The sequence below is a fragment of the Narcine bancroftii genome, chromosome 7 (genome assembly GCF_036971445.1).
Source record: "Narcine bancroftii isolate sNarBan1 chromosome 7, sNarBan1.hap1, whole genome shotgun sequence".
In the NCBI taxonomy this organism is placed as follows: domain Eukaryota; kingdom Metazoa; phylum Chordata; class Chondrichthyes; order Torpediniformes; family Narcinidae; genus Narcine; species Narcine bancroftii.
The window spans coordinates 188,792,393-188,817,791 of NC_091475.1; the positions used below are offsets into that span (position 1 = coordinate 188,792,393).

At 40.4% G+C, this 25,399-nt stretch overlaps 1 protein-coding gene across 9 annotated transcripts in view; it reads right to left on the reverse strand.

The window, feature by feature from the left end:
- Positions 1-5,553: 5,553 nt before the first annotated feature.
- The window catches only part of LOC138739520 (F-box-like/WD repeat-containing protein TBL1X), a 469,684-nt gene continuing 449,838 nt past the window's right edge, over positions 5,554-25,399 (reverse strand). For 8 of the 9 annotated variants that reach the window (XM_069891762.1, XM_069891761.1, XM_069891765.1 and 5 more), the window contains 9 exons: positions 23,556-23,619; positions 23,362-23,459; positions 20,097-20,157; positions 18,621-18,742; positions 17,991-18,065; positions 13,912-14,039; positions 12,269-12,434; positions 9,333-9,434; positions 5,554-7,060 (listed from right to left, as the gene is read on the reverse strand). In XM_069891762.1, the coding sequence (XP_069747863.1) occupies positions 7,034-7,060; positions 9,333-9,434; positions 12,269-12,434; positions 13,912-14,039; positions 17,991-18,065; positions 18,621-18,742; positions 20,097-20,157; positions 23,362-23,459; positions 23,556-23,619 (843 nt within the window). In that variant the 3' untranslated portion in view covers positions 5,554-7,033. Of the gene's footprint in view, positions 7,061-9,332; positions 9,435-12,268; positions 12,435-13,907; positions 14,040-17,990; positions 18,066-18,620; positions 18,743-20,096; positions 20,158-23,361; positions 23,460-23,555; positions 23,620-25,399 lie in introns of those variants that run through there. The other variant, XM_069891768.1, reaches the window with a different exon arrangement.

A 25,399-nucleotide genomic window follows, 5' to 3' on the forward strand; every position in this document is an offset into this window, starting at 1 on the left:
TCATTAAAGAAGTGGCAAAGACTGAAATTACCCGGTTATTGCTGAGGTACTGATTATTTGGACATCCACCTGTTTCTGTTGAAAGTAACGGAACTCAGATTTTCCACAATGAGTTCGATGCTTCTGAATTGCACAGCATTTTAATAAATGTGATATTGCCACTATTTTCTACCATTATATTTTTACTCATGGTTACACAATGTCTCTCTCGTTGTATTGACAAATGCTTCAATGCAAATCAGTTATTTACTTGGCAATAAATGAACTGGCTATGATTTGTTAAATGTGCAAATTGTTAACATTCATTATGCTTAATTTAGAAGCAAATCCAATCAATGCTTAAAAAAGTATTCAAGTGTTCATCTACAGCAGGCACCACTACAGTAAGTGGTTGGGTCAAATGTTGGTGAGATATAATATGTAAAACAGTTTGTATAACAAATTTTCGCTTCAATTTAGGGGAGGAAAGTAAAACAGCAGGTGGTAGAATCTGAAGAGTCGAAATGGTGGAGGAAGGAGAAACCAGACATCAGTTTGAGTCAACAGAACCCTACCATATGTTCGCCCAAAACATGAACTTGTTTCTCCTTCCTCAGATGCTGTCTTACTTGCTGAGTTTTTCCAGCATTTTTGTTGTTTTATTTCAATTTCTTTGCACTGTATGTTTGAATCAAGACCTCACAATCATCTTCTTTCAAACATAGTGTAATCAACCAGTAAACAAGCATATTCTATTTTTCCTTAATTTTTCTCCAGGATTGTTCAATGGTTGGCTAAAAGGAAGGTATGTCAGACTGTTTCTTTCCTGTCATTATCAGATTCCTGAATGAACCCCAGAGTATCAATATTTCATTGCCTTTTCTGCGTACCAACTCGTCTCTAAGTAGCTCTGCATTTTGTAATGTGTCTTACAATTTGCGTTGTGTGTGAGATGTCTGATGTCTGCCCGCAGAACAGCCTTTATCATTTGGACCAAAGGGCCTTTTTCCATGCTGTGAGACTTTATGAGCCATTTAAGTCAAAAATATGAATACTTATTCAAATACAAGCCAAAAAGTGACTCAGCTCCAAGATTTTAACTTACAGTGGAACCAAGAGTTTTACCCATTTAACCACTGGGTCCTGAATGAATCTACATCTTCAATTACCTGAATTTACCTTGCCACCTTCACCTCTGCATTTTAGTGCAATTTCACAGCAGATAAACAACATGTACTTTAATGTACGTTACCTATTATTAAAGCACTAAGTATATAACTTAAAAGAAATTAGTTGGAATATAAACAGGGGCGTTAATTCATTTCATTTAAAACATATGGCAGCTACTAACATTAGAGATCACATGTTACTTATATATGGTAAATAGTCCAACAAAATATGGAAAGCCAAAAGGATTTTTTTTCCAAAACTTTATTTATTAATTTTAACATGTAAAGAAAGTAAGTAATTCAGGTACAGAAAAAATACAATATAAAGTAATACAAGTACAAAGTAACATAGTTAATACAATACCAATCTCGGCATCTCCCCCTAACAACTAAAAACTAAGACTAAAAAAAAACTATTTTTAACCCCTAAACCCACCCCCTCCCCACCCCCACGATAAAGAGTGAAGAATTAATATTATGCCAAAAGGATTTTTTATGGCACTTTCCTCGTTGTTTTGCTAGGTTCTGAGACCAGTGCATTTGCCAAGAGAACAGCAAGACTCCAAAAATAGAGATGCTGATGGCGACTTGGTTGAAAGCACTGAAAGGGCATAATGTTGGTGAAATGAGCAAATTTAATACAACCCTCAACTTGGGGAACTAAAAAAAAAAAGCCTTTTATTGCTGAATTGATTTAGGGCTAATTGATTTCCAGTGTTTACCAGCTACTGCTAAATCAGCTTTAGCCTGTTCAAAATATTTGTGAATTGTAAAAAAAGAAAGTGGGAATAAATATAAAGTTCACAGCAATGTTGAGTTGGTTGAGGCAATGAAGGGTCATGTCATGTCTTCAGGACAAAGTGTACATCTCAAGGTGAATTTCACAAGCTAGTGATACATTCCAACTATTTTTTTTACCAAAATAAATATTATTATGCTGTTCAAGTCTTCAATTGAATAATTTCTTCTCCTAGAGTACAATTTATAGCAAAAACAGCTAGAGGTATGAATTATGAATGACAATTTTTGCAAGAAAGCAGAAGGGATTTACTTTTGTCACAATTATGCCCTCAATTCCCAATTACAATCTGATTGGAAACAAATAGGAATCTTTTTGAGGGGTTTGCATATTAACAGTGAGACTAAACATGAATGGTTGTCATACCCATACTCCTGTTCGGCTCCGAATCATGGGTCCTCTACCGGCATCACCTACGGCTCCTAGAACGCTTCCACCAGCGTTGTCTCCGCTCCATCTTCAACATTCATTGGAGCGACTTCATCACCAACATCGAAGTACTCAAGATGGCAGAGGCCGACAGCATCGAATCCACGCTGCTGAAGATCCAACTGCGCTGGGTAGGTCACGTCTCCAGAATGGAGGAGTGTTGCTTTCCCAAGATCGTGTTATATGGCGAGCTCTCCACTGGCCACCGAGACAGAGGTGCACCAAAGAAGAGGTACAAGGACTGCCTAAAGAAATCTCTTGGTGCCTGCCACATTGACCACCGCCAGTGGGCTGATATCGCCTCAAACCGTGCATCTTGGCGCCTCACAGTTCGGCGGGCAGCAACCTCCTTTGAAGAAGACCGCAGAGCCCACCTCACTGACAAAAGACAAAGGAGGAAAAACCCAACCCCAACCAACCAATTTTCCCTTGCAACCGCTGCAACCGTGTCTGCCTGTCCCGCATCGGACTTGTCAGCCACAAACGAGCCTGCAGCTGACGTGGACATTACCCCTCCATTAATCTTCGTCCGCCAAAGCCAAAGAAGAAAGAAAAGAAACATGAATGGTTCATGATTATAATCTGAATATAGAATCATTTACAAGAGTTAGTTAACATTTCACATTGAACCTCTTGGAGACGTTACTTTCAGTAATCCATTTGTTTTACCAGCACAATGTTCTGATATTGTTTGACCTTGAATCTTGTGTCACAGTATTTGGGATAAAAAGATCTGAAGCCAAGTTAATTTATATGACAAAATGTTCACAAGTTATTTCCCGCACAAATAATAGAGCTAGTCTGCTTCACGTAGAAGATCTTTGGAAATAGTTAGTTAGAAAAGCTCAATGAACACTTTGGGTGACATCCAAAGAGTAAATGTTTCCAGATGATGTTTAAACACAATTTAAAATGACATCATGTTTGACAAAATTTGAAATAACTGCAACATTAGCATATTATCGTAATTTGTTCACAAACTTTCACCAAATATGCCATTTTGATAATTAACTGTATACAATTCCTTTGAGCTGACACTATTTCAGCAAAATCTAGAATACATTTACTTAAAAATACACATAAATTTCATTTCTAGATGTTGTAATTATTTTCACTACAATGCCACTGAATACTGCAGAAATGGGAAATGGTTTTGTTGATTACCCATTGTGAACAAGTGCAACAACTTGCAAAAATAATTTTACCAGCGTTCAGATAAAACAATGAGATATTTAGCTTGTTGAGTTTAATCTAAATTTGGTATTTAGGAACACACCTTAATATTCCATTGTTACAGTTAATGCTTCATTGTACATCAAATTATTTCTACTTTTTCCCCCATTTTCACCTGCCACATATTTTAGGGACCACACACAAGGGTGATCCCTTTATTTCAACTTTTTGGCATTTTGCTCTTGAGGCAAGAACTTTAAATTATCATCAATTAATAAAACGGAAATAACTACTGTCGATAAGCTTGTGTCATAGCAGTAAATTTTTTGGAAATCTTTATGTACTTTGTAATCTTTACGTCGGCAGTATCACGCTAATAAGAATTGATCCCTGGATATATTTTTTTTTAATCTACAAGGCCTAATTTTCTAATGCAAAAGTCTCATTTCACTGGCAGCCTTATTCTGAAATTGTGGATGTGTTGCCCATGATCTTTTGTTTGTCAAAGGTAGTGAATGGAAATTCAGGAGTGGTGCATCTAAAATGCAGTGTTCTATTAGCTCATTTATGTAAAATTAACTACATTCACTTACAAATAAATAGTGTTATTTATATGGTTCAGTAAAGATCTTCAGTGAAAATCTAGTAACTGATTCATGCATGCAAACACAATAATGGTACCTTTAAAGAAGTGCGCACATAAAATTGGAATGGATGGAAATGAAAATTGGGCAGAATATATACTCTCCAACTGAAGTAGATTATCCATAAACGACGCAACTGAAAACATCAATGCATTAAATATCCCCCATAAGTGCATAGAACAATGAATTTGCATACAAGAACAAGATGTAGGTGCAAAGAAAGTGTGCAATTAATATACGATTTCAAGTTTGATAAATAAGATTGTTCAAGTAAAATTATATCCAGATCATTTACTGTGTTGCATAATAAAACATCCTACTTGTATGCAGCAGGTCATCATGTACCGTACCAACTTGCTTATTACACTCTGGTATCTATATAATTCAAATATATGTAAAGTGCACATATAACCGTAGTATTTTCCCCTGTACTTTAAATGTACCTTTGATTATGCTCCAAGCTTTCCAACTTCTCTGAAGGCATGGACCCTAATTGGAATACACAAACATTAACCACCCTCCAGCACTGCTTCCAAAAGCAATTGTTTATTTCTAAATCTAGACAAGAGGCCAATGAGGAGCATCCCAGTCAAGTCCAAAGTCCTTTTAATCATTGTTGAAATATGCATGCGCTCCATGACCAGTCACTGGATTAAAAATCAGATATGGATTTCAACATCTTTACTCAAGAACCGAAATTCTGTTAAATCTGAGGCAGTCTTGCATACAATAAATCATCCTGGTATGGCTCAGAGAGCTCCACACCGAGCATTGATCTGAATTTCTGAACAATCAGCGCTATTATGTACATTCATGCTACAAGAGTTCATATGCTCATAGCGGCGATTTCAATTGCGATATGTCAGTTGCTGACTCAAGGCGAGGAACCCATGCAAGCTTCAGGCTGCTGGCAATGCGGTTAAAGGACTCACACCAGGCTGCAGACTGGCTAAAGGAGTGCCAGGTATTGGAACCGAAATGCGAGAGGGCTGAGGGCTTCCTGACTGTGTTGGAGGTTTGGATCTGCAGCTCAGGTTGCTGATGGTTTGGAATGAAGTCTGTGTGACTACAAAGGCTATGGGGGTGCTGGAGCCGAATCCACAGACACTCAGCATCTTGGGGGGGGGGGGGGGGGGGTGGGGGGGGAGGTACTCACTTTTGCTTCTCTTTCTCTAACTGTAAGGGACGCCGCACAATTCCTGCTGATGGTGAAGCTTTGTCTGCCTTACGGCAGACTGAATGCAATTTTGTCCAATATTACATCTGTTTTATTTCATAACAATAAAAGGGTCTTGAATAAGCATGTGAAGTAAACTCCTCATAATTTCAAATGAGGAAAAATAAAAATCACAGAATCATATTTTCTAATATCAAAATATAGCAATTTATTCAAGACATTGAATATGATTTGATGATTTGTTTTCTTTAATGAGCACATGAGCTACATCACACATTCTGGATTAGAACATAAAAGGTCACGTGATCTCCTCTGACCTAAACTCCTGAGAGGCTGCAAGGAGAAGGAACAAAGTCTGGCCGACAGTCTGACACAGACAATAAAAGCAACGAAAGCCAGAACACAGATTTTAGACAAATGAACTCTGCATGTGACAAGGAACATACTCAAAAAATCCAGAGAACAAAACAAAGCAGACCCTTACATTAGACAAAGTGCACCTCACCTGACTCTAAACAGCTTTTGTTAGCAATACATTATTTAAAAAAAGAGGACTGAAAGCATGGCATGAGATTAAAGAATTTAAGCTCTTGTACAGTGTTAAGATGTCTCATTTCTCGCATTTTTTTTTTAAAACAAAGTGTCTGCTAGATTTGTGGTTTGCCGTTCTGGCTTTTAAGGTCTAATGTGTGATTAAAGGTAAAAATTACAAATATTTCTTTTGCTTTTTTTTCAAAAATACACTGGGGATCTTCCCGTGAGTCTTCTTTCCCTGTATGAAGCTGGTGATGAGTTCACCTTCTCAAATGTAAAGCACTTTTTATATGCAGTTCTCTGAAGAAGTGCCTTTTCAATAGATCACGACCTGAAGCACAGTAATGTAAGCGAGTCTATCAGCAATTTAGAAAAGCTTAAGTTTTAAAACCCCACAGATTCCTCCCTGCAGCTTCTAGAAACAAAATCATTCACATCCAACCCTGGTAAAAGCTTCTTTTAGGAACCTACATAATACTCCAGCATCCCTAAAACATTTTTTTAACAAAACAAAAATCCAGAAAATATAAAGTGTTGCTATTACAAAATTGCAGATTATTCCGCTGCGACTGCACACAATGTTATTCTTCCTGTTCAGCAGCATTGTGTAGTGTCCAAACCAGAATGAGGAAAGTCTATGAAGGTAGGGAGATCTATATCATTTCCTTTCTTGATTGTTTTTAAAGTTTCCCCCCCCCCCCCCCCCACCCCCATTTTTGTTGTTTTTTTTTGGTACATCACAGCATCTGCAGTTTGGCACAATGCTCTCAGTCATGAACATAAATTGCCATTGTCTGTCCAGTTGAAAACCTTAAAACACTGACTGACAAGAGTTTCCTTGTGTAACATTCCAAGGCTGGAGTTCTACCAGTGAAAAAGTCAGCCATGTGACTGGGTTTCCATTTGGGGATCTGGAGGAACTTGCAGACAATAAAATTATTTTTTGGAAAGGCAACATATAAAAAAAAAATCAAAATTAAATGTACAGGGAGAGCTGGTTTTAACCATTTCATTTTAAAAGTCAGGTTCTTGCAGTTCTGAAGCTGACACATTGTGAAGGAAGGAGTGTGCTTGCCACCCACATATTCACTGCTGGTCTAATCTTACATCCTGTTTTCCTTCTGTTCTGCTATTTCCGTAGATCAAGCACACATACCTGAGAGATAGAGAACAAAGAAACAAATCAACAATTGCTGTTAGCTTCTAAAGGAATAAAGCATTTTTGATTGATGCTGGATGAAACTAAAATGCTGAATATCTAAAATATATTTTAAAAATGAACAATTATAGGCAGATTGTTATTAGACTGGCATTTTAAGATGCAGAATGATTTCTACAATTATACCTTCTTTGTTTTAGAAATCGCACGTTATACGTGCTGTTTTCATTCCTAAGCTTGGTTCTGCCTACTGTTTATAGTAGACTTCTAGTCATTTAAGGCAGCATTACTTTGAGATCCAAAAGAATGAATACTCATGAATCGACAAACATTTTTATTTAAATGGGGAAAAAAATCTGGATCGTAATCATCCAAACCCTCCTCATCCAAACCCACCTGAATCGATCTCCATCACCAACAAACTATTAAAAGTGATGTAAATAACAGAAGTGTTATAAAGGCCACTTCAATCATATGCGTTCAGATAAATCAAGTTCTCAAGGCTAAGAATCCCCATCGTAATGAATGGAACACCTCACCCAATTTTGCACACCCCAGGGCGATCTTGAAGCCTAGTGCCAGGGTGTAGTGAGAGATGAGTGGGTTACTTGCATGGAAAGGACAGAATTCTGTCAAATGAATTAGTTAATCACATTGCTAATTTCTCTTTATTCACTATTCTCATGATATAATGCCACAATAACAAAGGAATTGCCCAAAGCAAATGATTAAATAGGGATGGGAAGACGACACTCCATACATATTATTTCCATTGGTATTAGGAATAGAATGATCTGAACTTTAATAAAAACTGATGCCGGGCATAAAACTGGCAAGTTTTACTTTTATTTAAACAATTAAAAATCTTCCCACCTGTTGATAATCCATTTATTTCTAACAACTCCACGAACGTGTTGCCTTGCCTCCTGATCAATTACTGAGAGGAGGATCTGTGCTTGTCGGGATGGTTGAGGACTTTGGGTGAATACCAACCAATGATCATGAAAAGCAGACTCGAGTTACGAAAATTGTAAACATGATAAAGGTAAATCTGCAAAATGTCTTCAAATTGACAAATTTTAGACTGAGCTTGAAATTTAGTTTTAAACTGAAGAAGCAAATTTACACATAATATGACAGGCTTTTACTTCACGTAGAAATGGTCAATTGATGAGGTTGAACTCCTTGATAGGACAGTTGTGATTAAATCTTAAGTATTCATTTACATGAAAACAAGAAACAGGAACATGAATAGGATGGTGGGATGTATGATCCTTATTTATTATTTTGTTATGAAGAAATAGATGAATATCAGCACATTGTGTGTGTTCTACCCTTCAGCAAAATCATGGCTCACCTCAAACAACACCAGTGTTGTTTTCCAGCACTGTTCTCATATCTATTGACTACTGATCTGAAGGAACATTACAACTGAACTTCCACCTCATTGACGGGGGTGGAGGGGGGAGGGAGGAACCAGAGGTTCACCAGACTCGTGAGTGAGAAATTTCTCCTCATGTTAGTTCTAAACAGACTGTTCTCCTGGTCTTAAATCCTCAGTAAGGGAAAATATCCTCTCTGTATCTAGCATGTGAAGACTTTTGTATGTTTTGATTAAATCATTTCTCATTCTTCAAATAGTAAAGATATTCCGGGCAAACTTTCACCAAGGTCCCATTCAATAACAATAACACTTGCTAGCTCCTCTTTTAATAAAGGCTGACATACAGTGTGCTATCCTAATAGTTTGTTGCAGCTGCCTTCCGTACTTTATATACAAGCACACCTGGGTCTAATTTATACCCAAACACACCCATGTCCTTTAGAACATTGACAGAACCTAATTCATTAACATTAAAGGATGCAAATCACCTCATATTTTTTGATAGGAGTGAAACATTAAAATCTGCTGGGGCTGTGACTGTAGTAAAATCACAAAAAAGCTGGAGGAACTCAGCAGGTCTTGCAGCGTCCAGAGAAGGTAAAGATTATCGAACCAACGTTTCGGGCCTGAGCTCTTCTACAAGGCAAGATACTTGCATTCTTCCTTTCATTTGCTATGATTTAAAAACAACTGGATGAAGTGACTTGGGGTAGAATGCAGCATAGAGTAATAGACTGTGTAAATAGTGTGTGGCCTTTGGGATTGGAGAGACCCCGGATGCTAAATGAACATCAGAATTTTATGGTTTTCTGTGTACCACTTCTGAGCCTACAGTCAGAATAAACAAGAGGAATTGAACTGATGTTGAACAGGACAAGTACTTACAGAACCATCTGATGCACTTGCTCCTACTTTGTCCCCTGATGCATTCCAACAGACTTCAAAGATTCCTCCAGTCCCTCGATAGCTGTGCACTAAAGCTCCCATCTAAGAAAACAAAACAGAGCAATAAGATGAGACAATTATGGCTGACAAGGGAAGTCAAACACAGCATAAAAGCAAAAGGGAGGGCAGACAAAAACAGCAAGATTAGTGGGAAGCTCGAGAATTAGGACGCGTTTCAAAGCCATCAGAAAGCAACTAAAAAAAGCAATGATGAGAGCAAAGAAATCTGATGGTAAACTAACCAGCAATGTAAAAATGGGCATGAAAATGTTTTTCAGATATATAAAGAGCAAAAGAGAGATGGGGGTGAACATAGAAGCATTTTTCAGTGGTCTTTAAAGAACCCCTGGATTTCCAGTCCTTCTGGAATGGTTCTGGAGGACTGTAAAGCTGTAAATGTTATTCCAATCTTTAGGAAGGGAAGAAGATTCCTTTCAGATCATTTAAAGATGATGACGTTTTACTGACTTCAGCTCAAAATCACATTTTATCTTTTACTTCATTGTTAGCCAGACGTGTAGTTTTGATTCAATGGAGAGATAGCACCCCACATACACCATGGTTAAATGATATTATGTCTTGTTTAAGTTTAGAAGAAAATTGATATGCCATTAAATATTAAAATGCTAATTTCATAAAGATATGGGGCCCTTTTATGGATCATTAATACAATCTAAAATTTTAGGGCTGTCTGTTTCCAAGTTGTCATCTTTAATACCCCCATGTTAGTTTTTTTCTTTCCAACCTTGTATAGTGGTAGGGGTTTTGAATTCTTTTTTCTTGTAATTTATATTTCATTCTATAATTGTAATTTTTTGTATTATAGTAAACCTTAATAAAAATATCTTAAAAAAAGAAAGGAAGGGAGGGAGGGAGACAAAATACAAGAAATTGTAGGCTGGTTCGTCTGATTTTGGTGGTTGGTAAGATGTTGGAATCTATGAATAAGGATGAGGATTCATAGCACTTGGAGGCACACAGTGAAATAGACAGAAGTCAGCATGGTTTCCTTAGGGGAAATCTTCCTTTACTGCAATTCTTTGAGGAGTAAACAGGAAAAACAAGGAGAGTCAATGAATGTAGTTTGCTTGTATTCACAGAAGATCTTTGACAAGTTGCCACGCATGAGACTGCTTAGCAAGATAAGAGGCCATGGTATTATAACAAATATATTAGCATGGATAGAAGATGGGTTGACTGGCTGGAGGCAAGAGTGGGGATAAAAGGTGCCTTTTCTGCTTGGCCGCCATTGACCAGTTCCATGGAGTTCAGTGTTGGGACTGGTTCATATTATGTTATATGTCAGTGATTTGTAATGATGAAATTTTAGGCTTTGTGGCCAGGTTTGTGGATGAACAAACATAAGATGAAGGGAAGGCAGTGTCGAGAAAGCACCGAGTCTGCAGAAGGACTTACACCGATTAGGAAATTGCAGATGGAGTACAGTGTAGAGAAGTGTATGATCGTGCATTCTGATGGAGGGATTAAAGGTGTGGAATATTTTTTAAATATGCAATGAGTTCAGAAATCAGAGATGCAAAGTGACTTCGGATTCCTTGTGTAAGATTCCCAAAAGATTAACTTGCAGGCAGAGTTGGTGGTAAGGAAGGCAAATGTAATGCGAGCATTCATTTCAAGAGAGATAGAATATAAAAGCAGAGATGTAATGCTGAGGCTTTATAAGGCATATGTCAAACCACATGGAGTATTGTGAGCAGTTTTCAGCTCCTTATCTCATGTGTTGGCATTGGAGAGGGTCCAGAGAAGTTTCATTAAAGTAATGCCTAGAATGAAAGTGTTATCCATTGAGGAGCATTTGATAGCTCTGGTTCTGTGCTCACTGGAGTTTATAAGATGAGAGAATATCTCGTTGAAACCTATTGAATACTGAAAGGACTGGAGAGAGTGAACGTGGAGAGGATGTTTCTTATGACATGGGAGTCTGGAACCAGAAGGCATAGCTCAGAATACAAAAATATCCCTTTAGAACAGAGATGAGGAGGAATTTCTGTACCCAGAGGGTGGCAAATCTATGGTATTCGTTGCCATGGACAAGAGTGGAGGGCCAAGTCATTAGGTATATTTAAGATAGTAGGTAAGTTCCTAATTAGGTAGGAAATCAAGGGTTACAGAGAGAAGGCAAGAGTTTGGGGTTGAATAGGTTAATAGATCAGTATGATGGAATGGCGAGACTGACCTGATGGGCTGAATGGCCTAATTCCACTCTTATGTCTTATGGTTCAATATTTTTGCTTGCGTCTTTTTAAAAAAAAAAATGCTGTTTGCTGAAAATTTTAGATATTGGACAAGTATTGGATGAAAGATTTGTCTCAGCCAACCCTCTTGCTTGAGTAGGGGACACCAAGAGATAGGGTTATAGAGAGGCCAAGATTATCTGCACACATCCAGTAGTTTCCACATCTGTGGTCAGTGTTCATCTGTGTGTATTGAGAGAGATTGTATGTGCAGATATATTCTTATGAATGTATGGGCTAAGTCTGTGCAGCAGAGCATGGTCTCCAATTTCCCTGAGGACTACTAACAAAGAATTATAATTAATTGTGACCTGGCTATGGTTTAGAGGGTATTTGGTTTTCCTTTTCACTGGAGCTACAGATGGCTTGGTGAGGAAATGCTTAATATTTCTCAAGGTGCTAGATATTTTCCCTCAGGTCTGAAGGTTACAGTACAGATAGGAATGGTTTGATTTTCAAATCATATTTCACATACAGGCTGTTCATAAACCAGTGCCCAATCACTCTCAGTACCGTCAAAAAATGATTTCTTTATACAGAGTATATTGTTATTCAATAACAGTTCACTGATTTTTCAACACTTACTGTGGTCAATGTGGCTAATTGCATTGTTGGATTTACCTGAGTGTTCCATATGTGGACACATTTGTCGAAAGACCCACTGGCTAGATATTTGCCATCAGGACTGAAGGCTACACTATAAACAGGCTCTTGGTGCATGGTTAAGGTGTGAAGGCAAACCCCTCTTTCCACATCCCATAAGCGAACAGTGGAATCAAATGAAGCACTGAAAATGAAAAGTCATACATTTAAATATCTCCAAATTCTTCTGTTGGTATAGATTCAAACCATCCAATTATCATGATGTAAATCATGGAATTGAAGCAGTCAGGCCAGTAACCTTTCACTTTACTCAAGTTTTCTTTCCCTCAAAAAAAATTTATTATCCAAAAAATCTGGAAGAATCATTTCCTTTGGCAAGAGCAGAAAAAAAATAACTCAGACTTGCCAATCCTGAACTCTGCAGAATTAACACAATTAAAATACAGTAATTCATAAAACCCCAACAGGTCACACAGCATCCATGCAAAGCCAAAGGCAGTCACTGTTTCCAGAGGGAGCCCTTCATCAGGAATACCTAAAATCAGACACACGCTTGAGAGGGAAGAAGAAGCTGAGGGATAATAAGGGGACAGGGCAGAAGGCTGAGAAAGATGTTCTCTAATAGGAGAGGGAAGAAGAAGCTGAGGGATAATAAGGGGACAGGGCAGAAGGCTGAGAAAGATGTTCTCTAATAGGAGAGGGAAGAAGAAGCTGAAGGATAATAAGGGGACAGGGATAATAAAGGGACAGGGCAGAAGGCTGAGAAAGATGTTCTCTAATAGGAGAGGGAAAAAGAAGCTGAGGGATAATAAGGGGACAGGGATAATAAAGGGACAGGGCAGAAGGCTGAGAAAGATGTTCTCTAATAGGAGAAAGTGGATGGGGAGCTGGAGGAAGGGAGGTGAGGATAATTGGTAAAGGAAAGAGGGAAAAAAGAAGTTAGAAGAATGTGGGAAAGGGAAAGGACAGGAGGTGGGAGGTACTGGATATTGGAGGTCGATATTGATACTGAGACAGAATGCAAGGATTTGTTTTTCCGATGTATCTATGGCCTCAACTTTTACATGAGGCCATGGACAGACATGTCTGTGTGGCATTGGGTTGTGGTATTGAAGTGACTGGCCATTGGGAGGTCTTTGCTGTTGTAGCAGATAGAGCAAGGGTGTGCAATGAAACAATCCCCTAATTTGTGTTCAGTCTCCCTGAAGCAGAAGAGGCCACAACGAGGGCACCACATGCAGTAAAATATGCCTACAGATTCTAAGGATTGTTGTTGGTCCCAAATGAGAGAAGGAGGTGTACTTGCAATAATACCCTTTTTCAAAAATATGATTCTATTTTGTTTACAAAGCATTTGGTTGGTGGAATCCTTCCCAGTTGCTCAGAAATGATGGGTTCAGGACTGTTTTAAAAACAATTGCTGAATTTATGTTGAACGTGCAATTTCATAAGCACTTCTCAAAGTTGAATGTGTCATCCTGAGGGTTGTCTCTAATAAGGCTGAATTAATAAAGTACAACTCCTTTGACCTCTTGTTTGAGGTGTTATAAGTATAGGTGGTGGGGGTGGAAATAGAATTTTGAAGTTGTTGAACAGTTTTTTTGAATATTTGGCTTCAATGCAGGTATTATATATGTACAATATTGCTTAAAAAAAGTTACCTGGCTAACATAATGTAAGAATTTGGGTTGTTGGTGCCTGGCCCAGTAGGACTCCATTTTATGGTGTAGATCTCCTTATTGTGGGCCTGTAAATCATGTACGCATGCATCCTGCTTCATATTCCAGATCTGCACAAGAACAAAGCACAAGCTGTGAAGTGATTTCATTTGCCATCCATTGCAAGTGCAGGGCATTACAATTTCTAGCATTCCACACATCTGCACAAGAAGTAAATTGAAGATAAATTCTAAGGCTGACTCTATATTGCCAAGTGTTTACAAGAAGGATTCCTGACAGTATGTGGACCAGCAGATGAGAGGAGAGGCCATACTGGATCTAATTCTGCATAATGAACCTGGTCAGGTGGCGAACTTCTTGGTGGGGGAACATTTTGGTGAGAGTGACCACAGTTCCCCGAGATTTTGCATAGCTATGGAAAAGGATATAAACAGTCAAACTGGGAATGTATTTAATTGGGGAAGGAATAATTGCGTTGAGATGAGGCAGGAACTTGTGAGAGTGAATTGGAAACAGATGTTCAAGGGTGAAAGCACAGAACTAATGTGGAGGAAGCTTAGGGACCACTTGTACTGAGTTCAGGGTAGGTTTGTCCCACTGAGACAGGAAACAAATGGTAAGAAAAGGGAACCGTGGTTGATGAAGCAGGTGAGGCAGCTAGACAAGAGGACGAAGGAAGCATACATTAGATATAGGTAACAGGAAACAGGAAGGACTCATGAGAAGTATATGGTGGCCAGGAAGGAGCTTAAGAGGGGACAATGGAAAAAGCTCGAAAAGGGGCAAGAAATAGCCTTGGCATGTAGGATTAAGGAGAACCCCAAGCCATTCTATGCATATGTGAACAGGAGGATGATAAGAATGAAGGTGGGGCTGCCAAAGGATAAAGAAGGCAATATATGCCTGGAGGCAGAGGAGGTCCTAAATGAATATTTTGCTTCAGTATTCACAAAAGGACCTTGATCAGGTTGAGATTAGAACAGAAAAGGCTTGTGTGCTGGACAATGTGGAGATTAAGGAAGAGGAAGTGCTGAATCTTTTTGAAAACATTAAGATTAATAAGTCCCCAGACAGGATATGCCCCCAGTTGCTGTAGGAAGTGAGGGAAGAGATAGCTGGGGCAGTAGCTATGATCTTTGAGTTCTATTTGGCCGCAGAGGAGGTGGTGGGGAATGGCAAATATAGCCTCCATGTTTAAAAATGGTAATAGGCAAAATCATGGGAATTATAGACCAGTGACTCTTACGTCAATTACTGGAAACTATTGGAGAGAATTCTTAAGGATAGGATCTATGAGCATTTGGAGATGTACAGTCCACTCAAGGATAGTGAGCATGGTGTTGTGATGGGAAGGTCATGCACCACGAGCCTAATTGGAGTTCTTTGAGGAGGTGATAAAAAAATTGATGAGGGTGTGGGAGGGTAGATGTGGTCTATATGAATTTTAGTGAGGCATATGACAAGGTCCATCATGAGAGACTTGTTCAGAAAGTCATGGGGCATGGGATCCATGGAACTTCAGCTGTGTGAATAAAAAATTGGCTTGCAGGAAGAAAGCAGAAAATAGTAATGAAAGGAAAAAATAACTTCCTGGAGGTCAGTGACTAGGGGGGTGCCACAGGGATCTGTTCTGGGATTCCTGCTCTTTGTGATTTTTATAAATCTCCTGGATGAAGAAGCAGAGAATGGGTCAGTAAGTTTGCAGATGATACGAAGGTTGGAGGAGTTGTGGATAGAACTGAAGGTTGTAGAAGGTTACAAGACGATATAGACAGGATGCAGAGTTGGACAGAGAGTGGCAGATGGAGTTCAATTCGGATAAATGTGAGGTGATGCATTTTGGAAGGATAAACCAGAAGGCTGAGTACAGGGCTAATGGATGGTTATGAGTGTGAAAGAACAGAGGGACATTGTGGTTCAAATCCTTACGTTCCTCAAGATCGCCACACAGGATAATTTAGAAGTCCTATTGGATGTTGGGCTTCATTAATAGGGGACTGAGTTCAGGAGTAGAGAGGTCATGTTGCACCTCTACTAATCTCTGGTGAGACCATACTTTGAGTATTGTCACCTCATTATAGGAAGGATGTGGAAGGTATGGAGAGGGTGCAGAAGAGATTTACTAAGATGTCACCTGGATTGGAAAATAAGTCATGAGGCATTCTCTTTAGAATGTTAGAAGGATAAGAGGAGACTCAATAGATGTTGACAAGATTATGAGAGGCATAGATAGGGTGGACAGCAAACATCAGAGGACACATTAACAAATTGAAAGGAGAGAAGTTTAGGGGAGACATCAGGGTTAAGTTGTTTTTTGTTACACAGAGTTGTGGGTGTCTGGAATTCCTTGTCAGGGATGGTGGTGGAGGCTGAAACAGGGGCATTTCAGAGACTCCTAGACAGGCACATGGATGGCAGAAAAACAGAGGGTTACAGGGTAGGGAGGGTTTAATACTTTTTAAGGAATATATGGGTCGGCAAAATCTTGAGGGCTGAAGGGCCTGTACTGTGCTATGTTCTATGTACTCAGATTTTTTTCTGAAATTCTTTTGTAATTTAGACATAAAGGATATCTGCCCTTCCTACCCACAAGCATGTCCGTGTGACTAATTTAACTTTCTAACCCTGTATGTCTTTGGAATGTGGATGGAGCTCCATGTTGTAATCTTCCTTCCAGATCCATGTGAGCGTCAGGTTGACATCTTTCTATGAGATCTTTGTCAACCTGGTCCTGCTTCACCATACTTGATTCTTAAAACCTGTTTGCATGGCCAACATTGAGGTGAAGAGGGAATGATGAATTACCCAGATAGGATTAATTCTGCTTCAAATTGCTTTAAGTTAAAATTATTATGTACAATATATCATTTATTATTATCTCCAAACTAACTTTGGTAACTTAGTGAAAAGTATGAGATGCAGTGTGGGCTGTATTGAGTACACCGAGTGCACTTGATTCTCTTTAACTTTTCTTTTCCCTATTCCCACTGGTTTTACCTCTTATGATCTTTCTCTCACATCTTCTGTGCTTTAAGTCTCTGAGCCTTTCCCCCAGCTGTTCCCACCCACCCCCCCCCCCAACTTACATCTGTAATTTCACCTTTTCTATCTGTCTTTATAAGGGGTTTACACCCAAAACTCTGACTGACCTATTTCTCCCGTTGATGCTCTCTGACCTGCTGAGTTCCTCCAGCAATTATTTAACTACCCAAGTTGCCTTGAGGGCTGCTACTTTAAACTATCATGCATTGGAACTATTGCCCACATTGCTGCTGTACCACCCTAGAGCATTCACGGTTCTGGAATGTATGATCCCATCTGAGATTACAATTTTTCTATCAAGCTTTCTGAACATACTGTAGAGAATCTGCAAATAAAAGACTATTGTACTGAACCAAACAGGTGGGATGATAATTTGCTGACGGCCTAGTGCACAGCCCTGTAGTATCACTTTGTCCACAAAACTCCATTCCAAGCTTGCAACAGAAGAAAACTTGGAATTTATGATAACAGCGTGCTGTTTGTTCTTTAGCACCTGAGAAAGTCAGTCTAGTAAATTCTTCTTGATCCTCAGTAAACTGTGTGGAATCTATTGTGATAACCTCCTATCGCCTACATGCCAGTAAAAATATATCCTAAATGCAACATATTCAGAATTTTTTTTTAAAGAAATGGCAAGTTCAATAAAATTATAAAGAAGCATTGTCAATTTGTGCTGTTTTCCTCAGCTATTTTTCTCTTGTGTCTTCGCTCCCATATCCACCTATGATCTCCCGCCCATGATCTTGTGCTCCTCCCCTCGTCCCCTGACCTGCTTTTTGCTCATACCTTGATGAAGGGCTCAGACCTGAAATATTAGTTATGTATCTTTATCTTTGCTACATAAAAACACTGCATGGCTTGTTGAGTTTCTTGAGCATTTTTGTGTCAACTACCATCACAGCGCCTTCAGACTTTCTTGTTTAACTGGAAGTTTTTAGTTCTTTGGTAGAAAAAATAGTCGTCAAGTATGATAAGACTTCCATCAGCTAAAGGACTGACAAGCAATCAAGTTGTACTACCTTCAGTGTCATGTCATCTGAACAAGATGCAAGTAACATGCCAGATGGGTCCCATTTGATTGCATTTACTTCATTCTGAAATGTAAAACATGAAAATGAGCAAATACAAATTGAAAAAAAACATCTAATATATTAACTTTATATTCAAGATATAAACATCTGTTATATTTTCCTCTTCATAAACTTTGGATGTAGCCAACCAACCTTTTGGGAAATGATCCCTGAAACTTTAGTAATTTTCTTGTGTAATCTTTTCTCTGTTCTTGCAGCTAATTTCTCCTCGGTGCTTTTTTTTACAACCTATTGGGTTTTTTTTCCTTCCAAGTCATTATTCTATTTTTTCAATTTGCTCAAAAACTTTGCTTTCCTGTACTTTTACCTCCAATTTTTTTAACTGTCACTTCTCTTTATTTATAGCATTTTCTATATGTAATATAGTATACACAGTCAGTGCAATGTCCTCATGCAAACATATTAACATATGGCGGTTAAGTGCTCAAGTCCCTGCAGACTAATTCTAGGGAATGCATTGGGGTTTCTAGTGCCAATAACATCCAAGAATTGTACTTTTAAAGCTACATAGTGTTGGCACTGAACAAAAATATCTTTCATTTTCAATCAATAACTTACAGTATGCCCTTGGAATGTTTTTACTGGACGGTCACAGCCGAGTCTGCAAACGTGAATGCACATGTCAGTGCTGCAGGATGCAAATGTAGTGTTGTTCTGCCAATCTACATCCAAGGCAGGAGCTGCAAAAGCAGTCAAACAAAGAACAAAACCAAGCCAGCAGATTAATAGGAATACAGGTTTTTTTAAAAATAAAGAAGCTATTTAAAATATTTAGCCCCTCTTGAAGTCATCATCAGTTCTGAAGAGCCTCAGTGCTGTTGCTTCTTGTACTGGAGTGATAATGATCATTTTTGACACGTGATATTCTGCAATTGATTTAGCTTGCCTCTGATAAAATAATAAAAGGTATACCCTTGCTTAGCTGGCCATACTCCCAATTTTGTACACACCCCCCCCACGGTCCAGTTTAATGGTTCAAAATGTATATGTTGAGGGTTTATTTATAAAATGGAGTGAAAAAGATTACAGAAACGATTATTAAAATTTAATGAAAAAAAAAATATTTACTCCACAGATGGTGCCAATAATCTGTGAGAGGATATGTGGGTTATAAACTAATGATACAAGAGTTTTACCTATGAAGCTTATTAACATTTTTGATCGAGAGACAGAATAATCATGACAAGGCACGAGAATAGATGTCCTTAGACACAGAGAGTCAGGTGGTAAAAACACAAACTGCTGGAGAAGCTCTGCAGGTCAAACGGTGTCCTTTATGTAGCGATGGCTAAGATGCAGAACCGACGTTTCAGGCTTGAGCCCTTCATGAGAAAATGCTGGCAGGTGTCCAAACAAAAGGGTGGTGGGGGGGGGGGGGGAAGAGGGATTGGAAAGGCAGAGAAATTGAGAGAAGGGGTGGAATCCTTGCAGGGGACAAGGCGTGGGAAGTGTACTCCAGGTAGTTATGGAAGTTGGAGGGTTTGTAGTATATATCGGTGGAAATATCAGCAGTAAATCTCACAAGTCCAAATTTCTTCTCCTATCCTAACCTATGAAGAATGCTGAATTAGGTCTCCCAAAGTTTTTCTTCTTTTTATCCTCGCGTGTCTTCCACATCACCCAAAGCAAAGGGTAGAAGTGGTGTCTCTCTGCTGGCTGCAAAAATCCTATGTGAAATAAGGTTAAGTTATCTTAACCTATCAGAGACCTACAGCTCCAAATTGTCCCTTATTTGATAAAACACAAAAAATGAAAACATCAGCCTTGAATTCTCAGTTAAATATATTTTTGATAATATTAGTTGAAGAAATTATATTGATCAGGGGAGGAAAAATAAACATAATTGCTGCTTCCATCTTAATCTCAAAATGAAGTTAAAAATAAAGGACTATGTACCTACACAGGTATGGTGGGAAAGAATTCTACCGTGAAATTCTAAGTTTATTAAATAAACAAGTTTTGATTTTCTTTAATCGCACTTGCAGATAATTATGATTAATAGCTGTTTAAGTATGTAAAACTATTTCTTTTTACCTGAATGAAATGGAAATTGTTGTTTAGCTTCGCCTGTATGAGCATCCCAAATTATTGTTGTCTAGGAGGAAAAAAATGACAAAAGATATGACAAACTGGAAGCAAATTGGTTTCTTGCCTGATAAAAGATAAAGTGCTACCATTTGACAATCTGTTGGGTTGCTTTCATCTTTTGAAAAGGTGAGAAGATATTGAAGATAATAATTGGAGATATAATGCTCTGATATCAAAAGTATGTGTTTATGCCAAATTCCTGCACAGCGTTGACTTGCCAATCCCTGTTGCATCAGGAAGGGAATAAACGGACCCCACCTGTGACTGCACAAATCCTGTGGCGAACAACATCACACTTTTTAAAAAAGAATTTAAAAAAAACTGATGCACAGTTTATGAGAAGAGAATAAATATTGTCAAACTGTTGATGTATGATCGAGAGACAGAATAATCATCACAAGGCACGAGAATAGATGTCCTTAGACACAGAGAGTCAGGTGGTAAAAACACAAACTGCTGGAGAAGCTCCGCAGGTCAAACGGTGTCCTTTATGTAGCGATGGCTAAGATGCAGAACCGACGTTTCAGGCTTGAGCCCTTCACTCAAAGTATGAGAAAATGCTGCCAGGTGTCCAAACAAAAGGGTGGGGGGGGGGGGCAAGAGGGGTTGGAAAGGCAGGAGATGCTAGGTGGAGAAAGGAAGAAGGGAACAGCAGCAATGAGAGGGAGGGGGGAATGAAAGGGCTGTGTGGGTGAAAGAACTGTAAGGACAGGAAAGGGGGAGGGGAAAGAAAAGGCAAGCAGGTTTAATGGAAAGCAGTAAAGTCAATGTTCATGCATGTGACTTGAGAGTGCCCAAATGGAAAATAAGATGTTATTCCTCCAATCTATGTGTGGTCAGGCTGGGAGAGTGCATAAGGCCACGGACAGACATGTGAGCACAGGAGTGTGACCCGGAATTGAAATGATTGGCCATAGAGGAGGTGCTGAGTGAAGTAATCTCCCAGTCTGCGATGTAGAGAATGCCACAAAGGGTGCACCGGATGCAGTGAATGTACAAGTGAAGTGCTGCTTCATGTGAAAGGCCTGTTTGGGGGTCTGGACCATGGTGATGGAGGAGGTGTGGGCACAAGTGTTGCACCTTTTGCAGGCACAGGGGAAGGTGCCGTGAGTGTGATGGGTGGAGAGGGATGAGTGCACAAGGGAATATTTGAGGGAGTGGTCCCTGCAGAAAGCAGTGAGAGGAGGAGAGGGAAAAATGTGTCTGGTGGTGGGATCCTTTAGTAAGTGCCAGAAATTCTGGTGGATGATATGTTGGACGTAGAGGTTAGTGGGATGGTAGGTGAGGATGAGGGGGATTTTATATTTGTTGTGTCTGGGGGTAGAGGGAGCCAGGACAGATGAGTGGGAAATGGAGGAGATGTGGATGAGGGCTGAGTTGATAGTGGTAGAGGGGAAGCCACATTTGTGGAAGGCGGCAGACATTTCAAAAGCTCTGGACTGGAAGTCCTCATCTTGGGAACAGAGGCGGCGGAGACAGAGAAATTGAGAGAAGGGGTGGAATCCTTGCAGGGGACAAGGCGTGGGAAGTGTACTCCAGGTAGTTATGGAAGTTGGAGGGTTTGTAGTATATATCAGTGGAAAGCTTGACTCCCGAGATGGAGTCAGAGATCCAGGAAGAGGAGTGTTATCGGAGATGGACCGGGTGAGTTTGAGATCAGGTGGAAATTGGATGCGGTGGGTGAACCTGAAAAGCTCATTGTGGGTGCATGAGGCAGCCCTGATGTAGTCATTTATATATTGGAGAAAGAGTTGGGGGGGTGAGGGTCTTGCCTGTGTAGGCTTGCAGCATGGATTGCTCCACAAAGACTACAAACTGGCAGATGAAGCTAGGACCCATGAGGGTGCCCATGGCTATTCCTTTGATTTTGAGGAAGTGGGATGAGTTGAAGGAGAAGTTATTTAGAGCGAGGACAAGTTCAGCCAGACAGAGGAGGGTGGAGATAGGTTCTTCCAGGAAGAAGCAAAGTTATTTCAGATCTTCTGTGTAGGGGATAGAGGTATAAAGGGATTGGACATCCATCGTGAAATTTGAGGTGGTCTGGTTCAGGGAATCTGAAATCATTGAGGAGATGAAGGGCATGTGAGGTGTCATGGATGTAGGTGAGGAAGGATTGGTCAGGGGAGAAAGAATGAAACTAGTTCAGTGTAGCAGGAGCAGGCAGAAACAATGGGTCTACCTGGATGGTTGGGTTTGTGCATCTTAGGTAGGAGGTAGAAATGGACAGTGCAGGGATGGGAGAGAATGAGGTTGGTAGCTGTGGAGGGGAGGTGACCAGAAGTGATGAAGTTGGAGATGGTTTTGGAGACAGTGGCTTTATATGTGGTGGTGGGGTCCAGTGGGAGGGATCAATAGGAGGAGGTGTCTGATAGTTATCGACTAGCCTTGGCAAGATAGAGGTCAGTGCGCCAGACCACAACTGCACCACCCTTGTCTGTGGGTTTGATGGTGAGATTCAGATTGCTGCAGAGAGAGTGGAGGGCATGAGTGTTCTAAGGAAGTGAGGCTGGAATATGAGAGGGGGGTGGCAAAGTTGAGGCGGTTAATATCTTGGCGGCAATTGGAAATACAAAGGTCCAGAGTGGGCAGCTGGCCAGATTGAGGTGTCCATGAGAAGGAAGAGGGCTTGAAGTGGGAGAAAGGGTCTTGGGTGGGGTGTGGAGAATCGTGGTCAAGAAAGTGGGCCCAGAGGCAATGAAAGAAGAGTTCGACCTCGTGGTGTGCCCAAAACTCATTGCAGTGTGGGTGGAGGGGTATGAAGGTGAGGCCTCTACTGAGGACTGAGCATTCCGTCTCAGAGAGGGAAAGGTCACCAAGCAGGGGGTTAGAGTGGAGAATTGCTGTTGTGGAAGGTGTTGGGGGGGAGGGGTAAGAGCAGGGTTGGGGAGGTCCAAGGGTGGAAGTGGAAGGCAGGGGAGGTGGTTGACTGGATAGGGAGGTCAAAGGGAGGGAGGGTGGGGAGATCAACATGGGACAGGGGGAGGTGGAGGATAGCCAGAGAGGGGTGGGGGGGGGGGGGGGAAGAGATGAGGTCTGAGGATTGGGGGTAGGGGAGAAGAAGGGGGAAAAGAGGGGGAAAGGTATAGGAGGATCCAGTAGTAAGGCCAAGACTTAGAGCCATATGGTAGGGGACATAGAGGGAGCATCAGCTAAAATAAATAAGAAGTCTTGCTTTTCTCTTCAGCAAATTATTCCTGCAATTTATTTGTACCTTATCAACACCTGCACTGAGAATGTAATTTCCCTTCTTGTTCCATTTTAAAGCAAATATGGGTCCTTTATGTTGTCCTAGGGTGCTTGCGAGGTTACCTGAGCAAAATAAATATTTAAAGTTATTGGTAAAATTAGATAGGAATCAGACATTTTATTAACCAATAGATGTTTTCTTTTTAACTCATGACCTACCATCCTTTGTCCATATCCTTGCAAATCCATCATATGATCCAGTGGCCAAAAGTGTTCCATCACTCTGGAAGAAAAAATAATATGCCAGTGGTGTCATTTATCCCTAAGCTCTCATTCTGACAAGATCAACAACTTGCAATTAATAACAGGGATGGTACAATAGTTATGACAATAGGGAAACCAAAGGTGTAACTAAAAAGGCATAGGCAGTGATAAGAGAGGAGCTTCAGGAAGACAGTAACTTCAAAAAGGAGGCAGGTAACTGGGTGACTGTTTGGAGAGCGAAGGGGAAAAGCAGACAGTGCAGAGCACCCTGTGGCATTTTTTCAACAAGGTATACTGTTTTGGACACTGTTGGGGGGGTGGAGGTGGGCAACAATCTACCAGGGACAAGTTGTGGTGGTCTCATCTTTGGCACAGAGGCTCACCCCTCAGCTCAGAAGGAAAGGGGGAGAAGAGGAGAGCTATGGTGAATGTGGACTTGTTGGTTAGACAAGTGACTAGGAGGTTCTGTAAACGAGGGCGAGGATCCTGGATGGTATGTTGACTCCCAAATGCCAGGGTCAGAGATGTCTTCTGATTGAGTTCACAGCATTTTGCAGGGGGAGGGGGAACATCCAGATGTTGTGGTCTACATGGGTACCAATACCATGGATAGGAGTAGTGATGTGATCTTGAAGAGGGAATACAGGGAGTTAGGTAAGAAGTTAAAAAGCAGGACCTCAAGGGTTATAATCTCAGAATTGCTGCCTGTGCCACGTGCCAGAGAGGGTAGGAATAGGAAGTTGTGGCAGATGCTGAAGAAATTGGGGGCAGGGGATCAGATCATTGGGATCTCTTCTGGGAAAGGTCTGAAATGTACAAAAAGGACAGGCCTCACCTGAACTGGAAAGGGACCAATATCCTGACAGCAGGTTTGCTAAAGCTGTTGGAGAGGCTTTAAACTAGTTTGGTGGGGGGAGTGGGGGAATGGGAACCAGAATGTGAATGCAGAAAATAGGGCAGAAGGTCAAAGGCATGATGCTATGTGTCCTGAGTGTGTGAGAAAGGACAGGCAGGGGACAAAACATAAATGTAGCCAGTTATAGGCTTGAAATGCTAGGAGTATTAGGAATAAAGGGATGAACTTAGAGCATTGATTAGTATGTGGAACTACAATGTTGGGGTGGGGAGAACAGCATTAATGGTCAGAGACAGTACCACAGCTACAGAAAGGGAGGAGGCTCTAGAGGGAGTGTCCACTGAGTTAGTGTGGGTGGAAGTCAGAAATAGGAAGGGAGTAATCACTGAGTGAGTAGTCTGTAGGTCCTCAAATAGCCCTTGAGACTCTGAGGAGTAGATAAGCAGGCAGATTTTGGATTAGTGCAGGAAATACAGGGTTGTAGTTATGGGTGATTTAAACTTCCCTAATAGTGACTGACACTCCCTTACTACAAGAGGGATAGATGGGTCTGAATTTGTCAGGCGTGTCTAAGAAGGATTCCTGACACAGTATGTGGGCAATCCTGGGTAATAAACCTGGTCAGGAGGCAGACCTCTTGGTAGGAAAGCATTTTGGTGAGTGACCACAAATACCTGAGCTTTAGCATAGACATGGAAAAAGATAAAAGCAGACAAAATGGGAAAGTGCTTAATCAGAGAAGGGCTAATGACGATGGGCTGAGCAGGAACTAGTGAGAGTAAATTGGAAACAGATGTTCTAAGGAAAAAGCATAGAATTAATGTGGAGGAGGTTTTGGGACCATTTGTGCTGGGTTCAGGATAGGTTTGTCCAACTGGGACAAGGAAAAGATGGTAGGAAAAGGGGACTGTGGTTGACCAAACAGATGAAGCAGCTAGTCAAG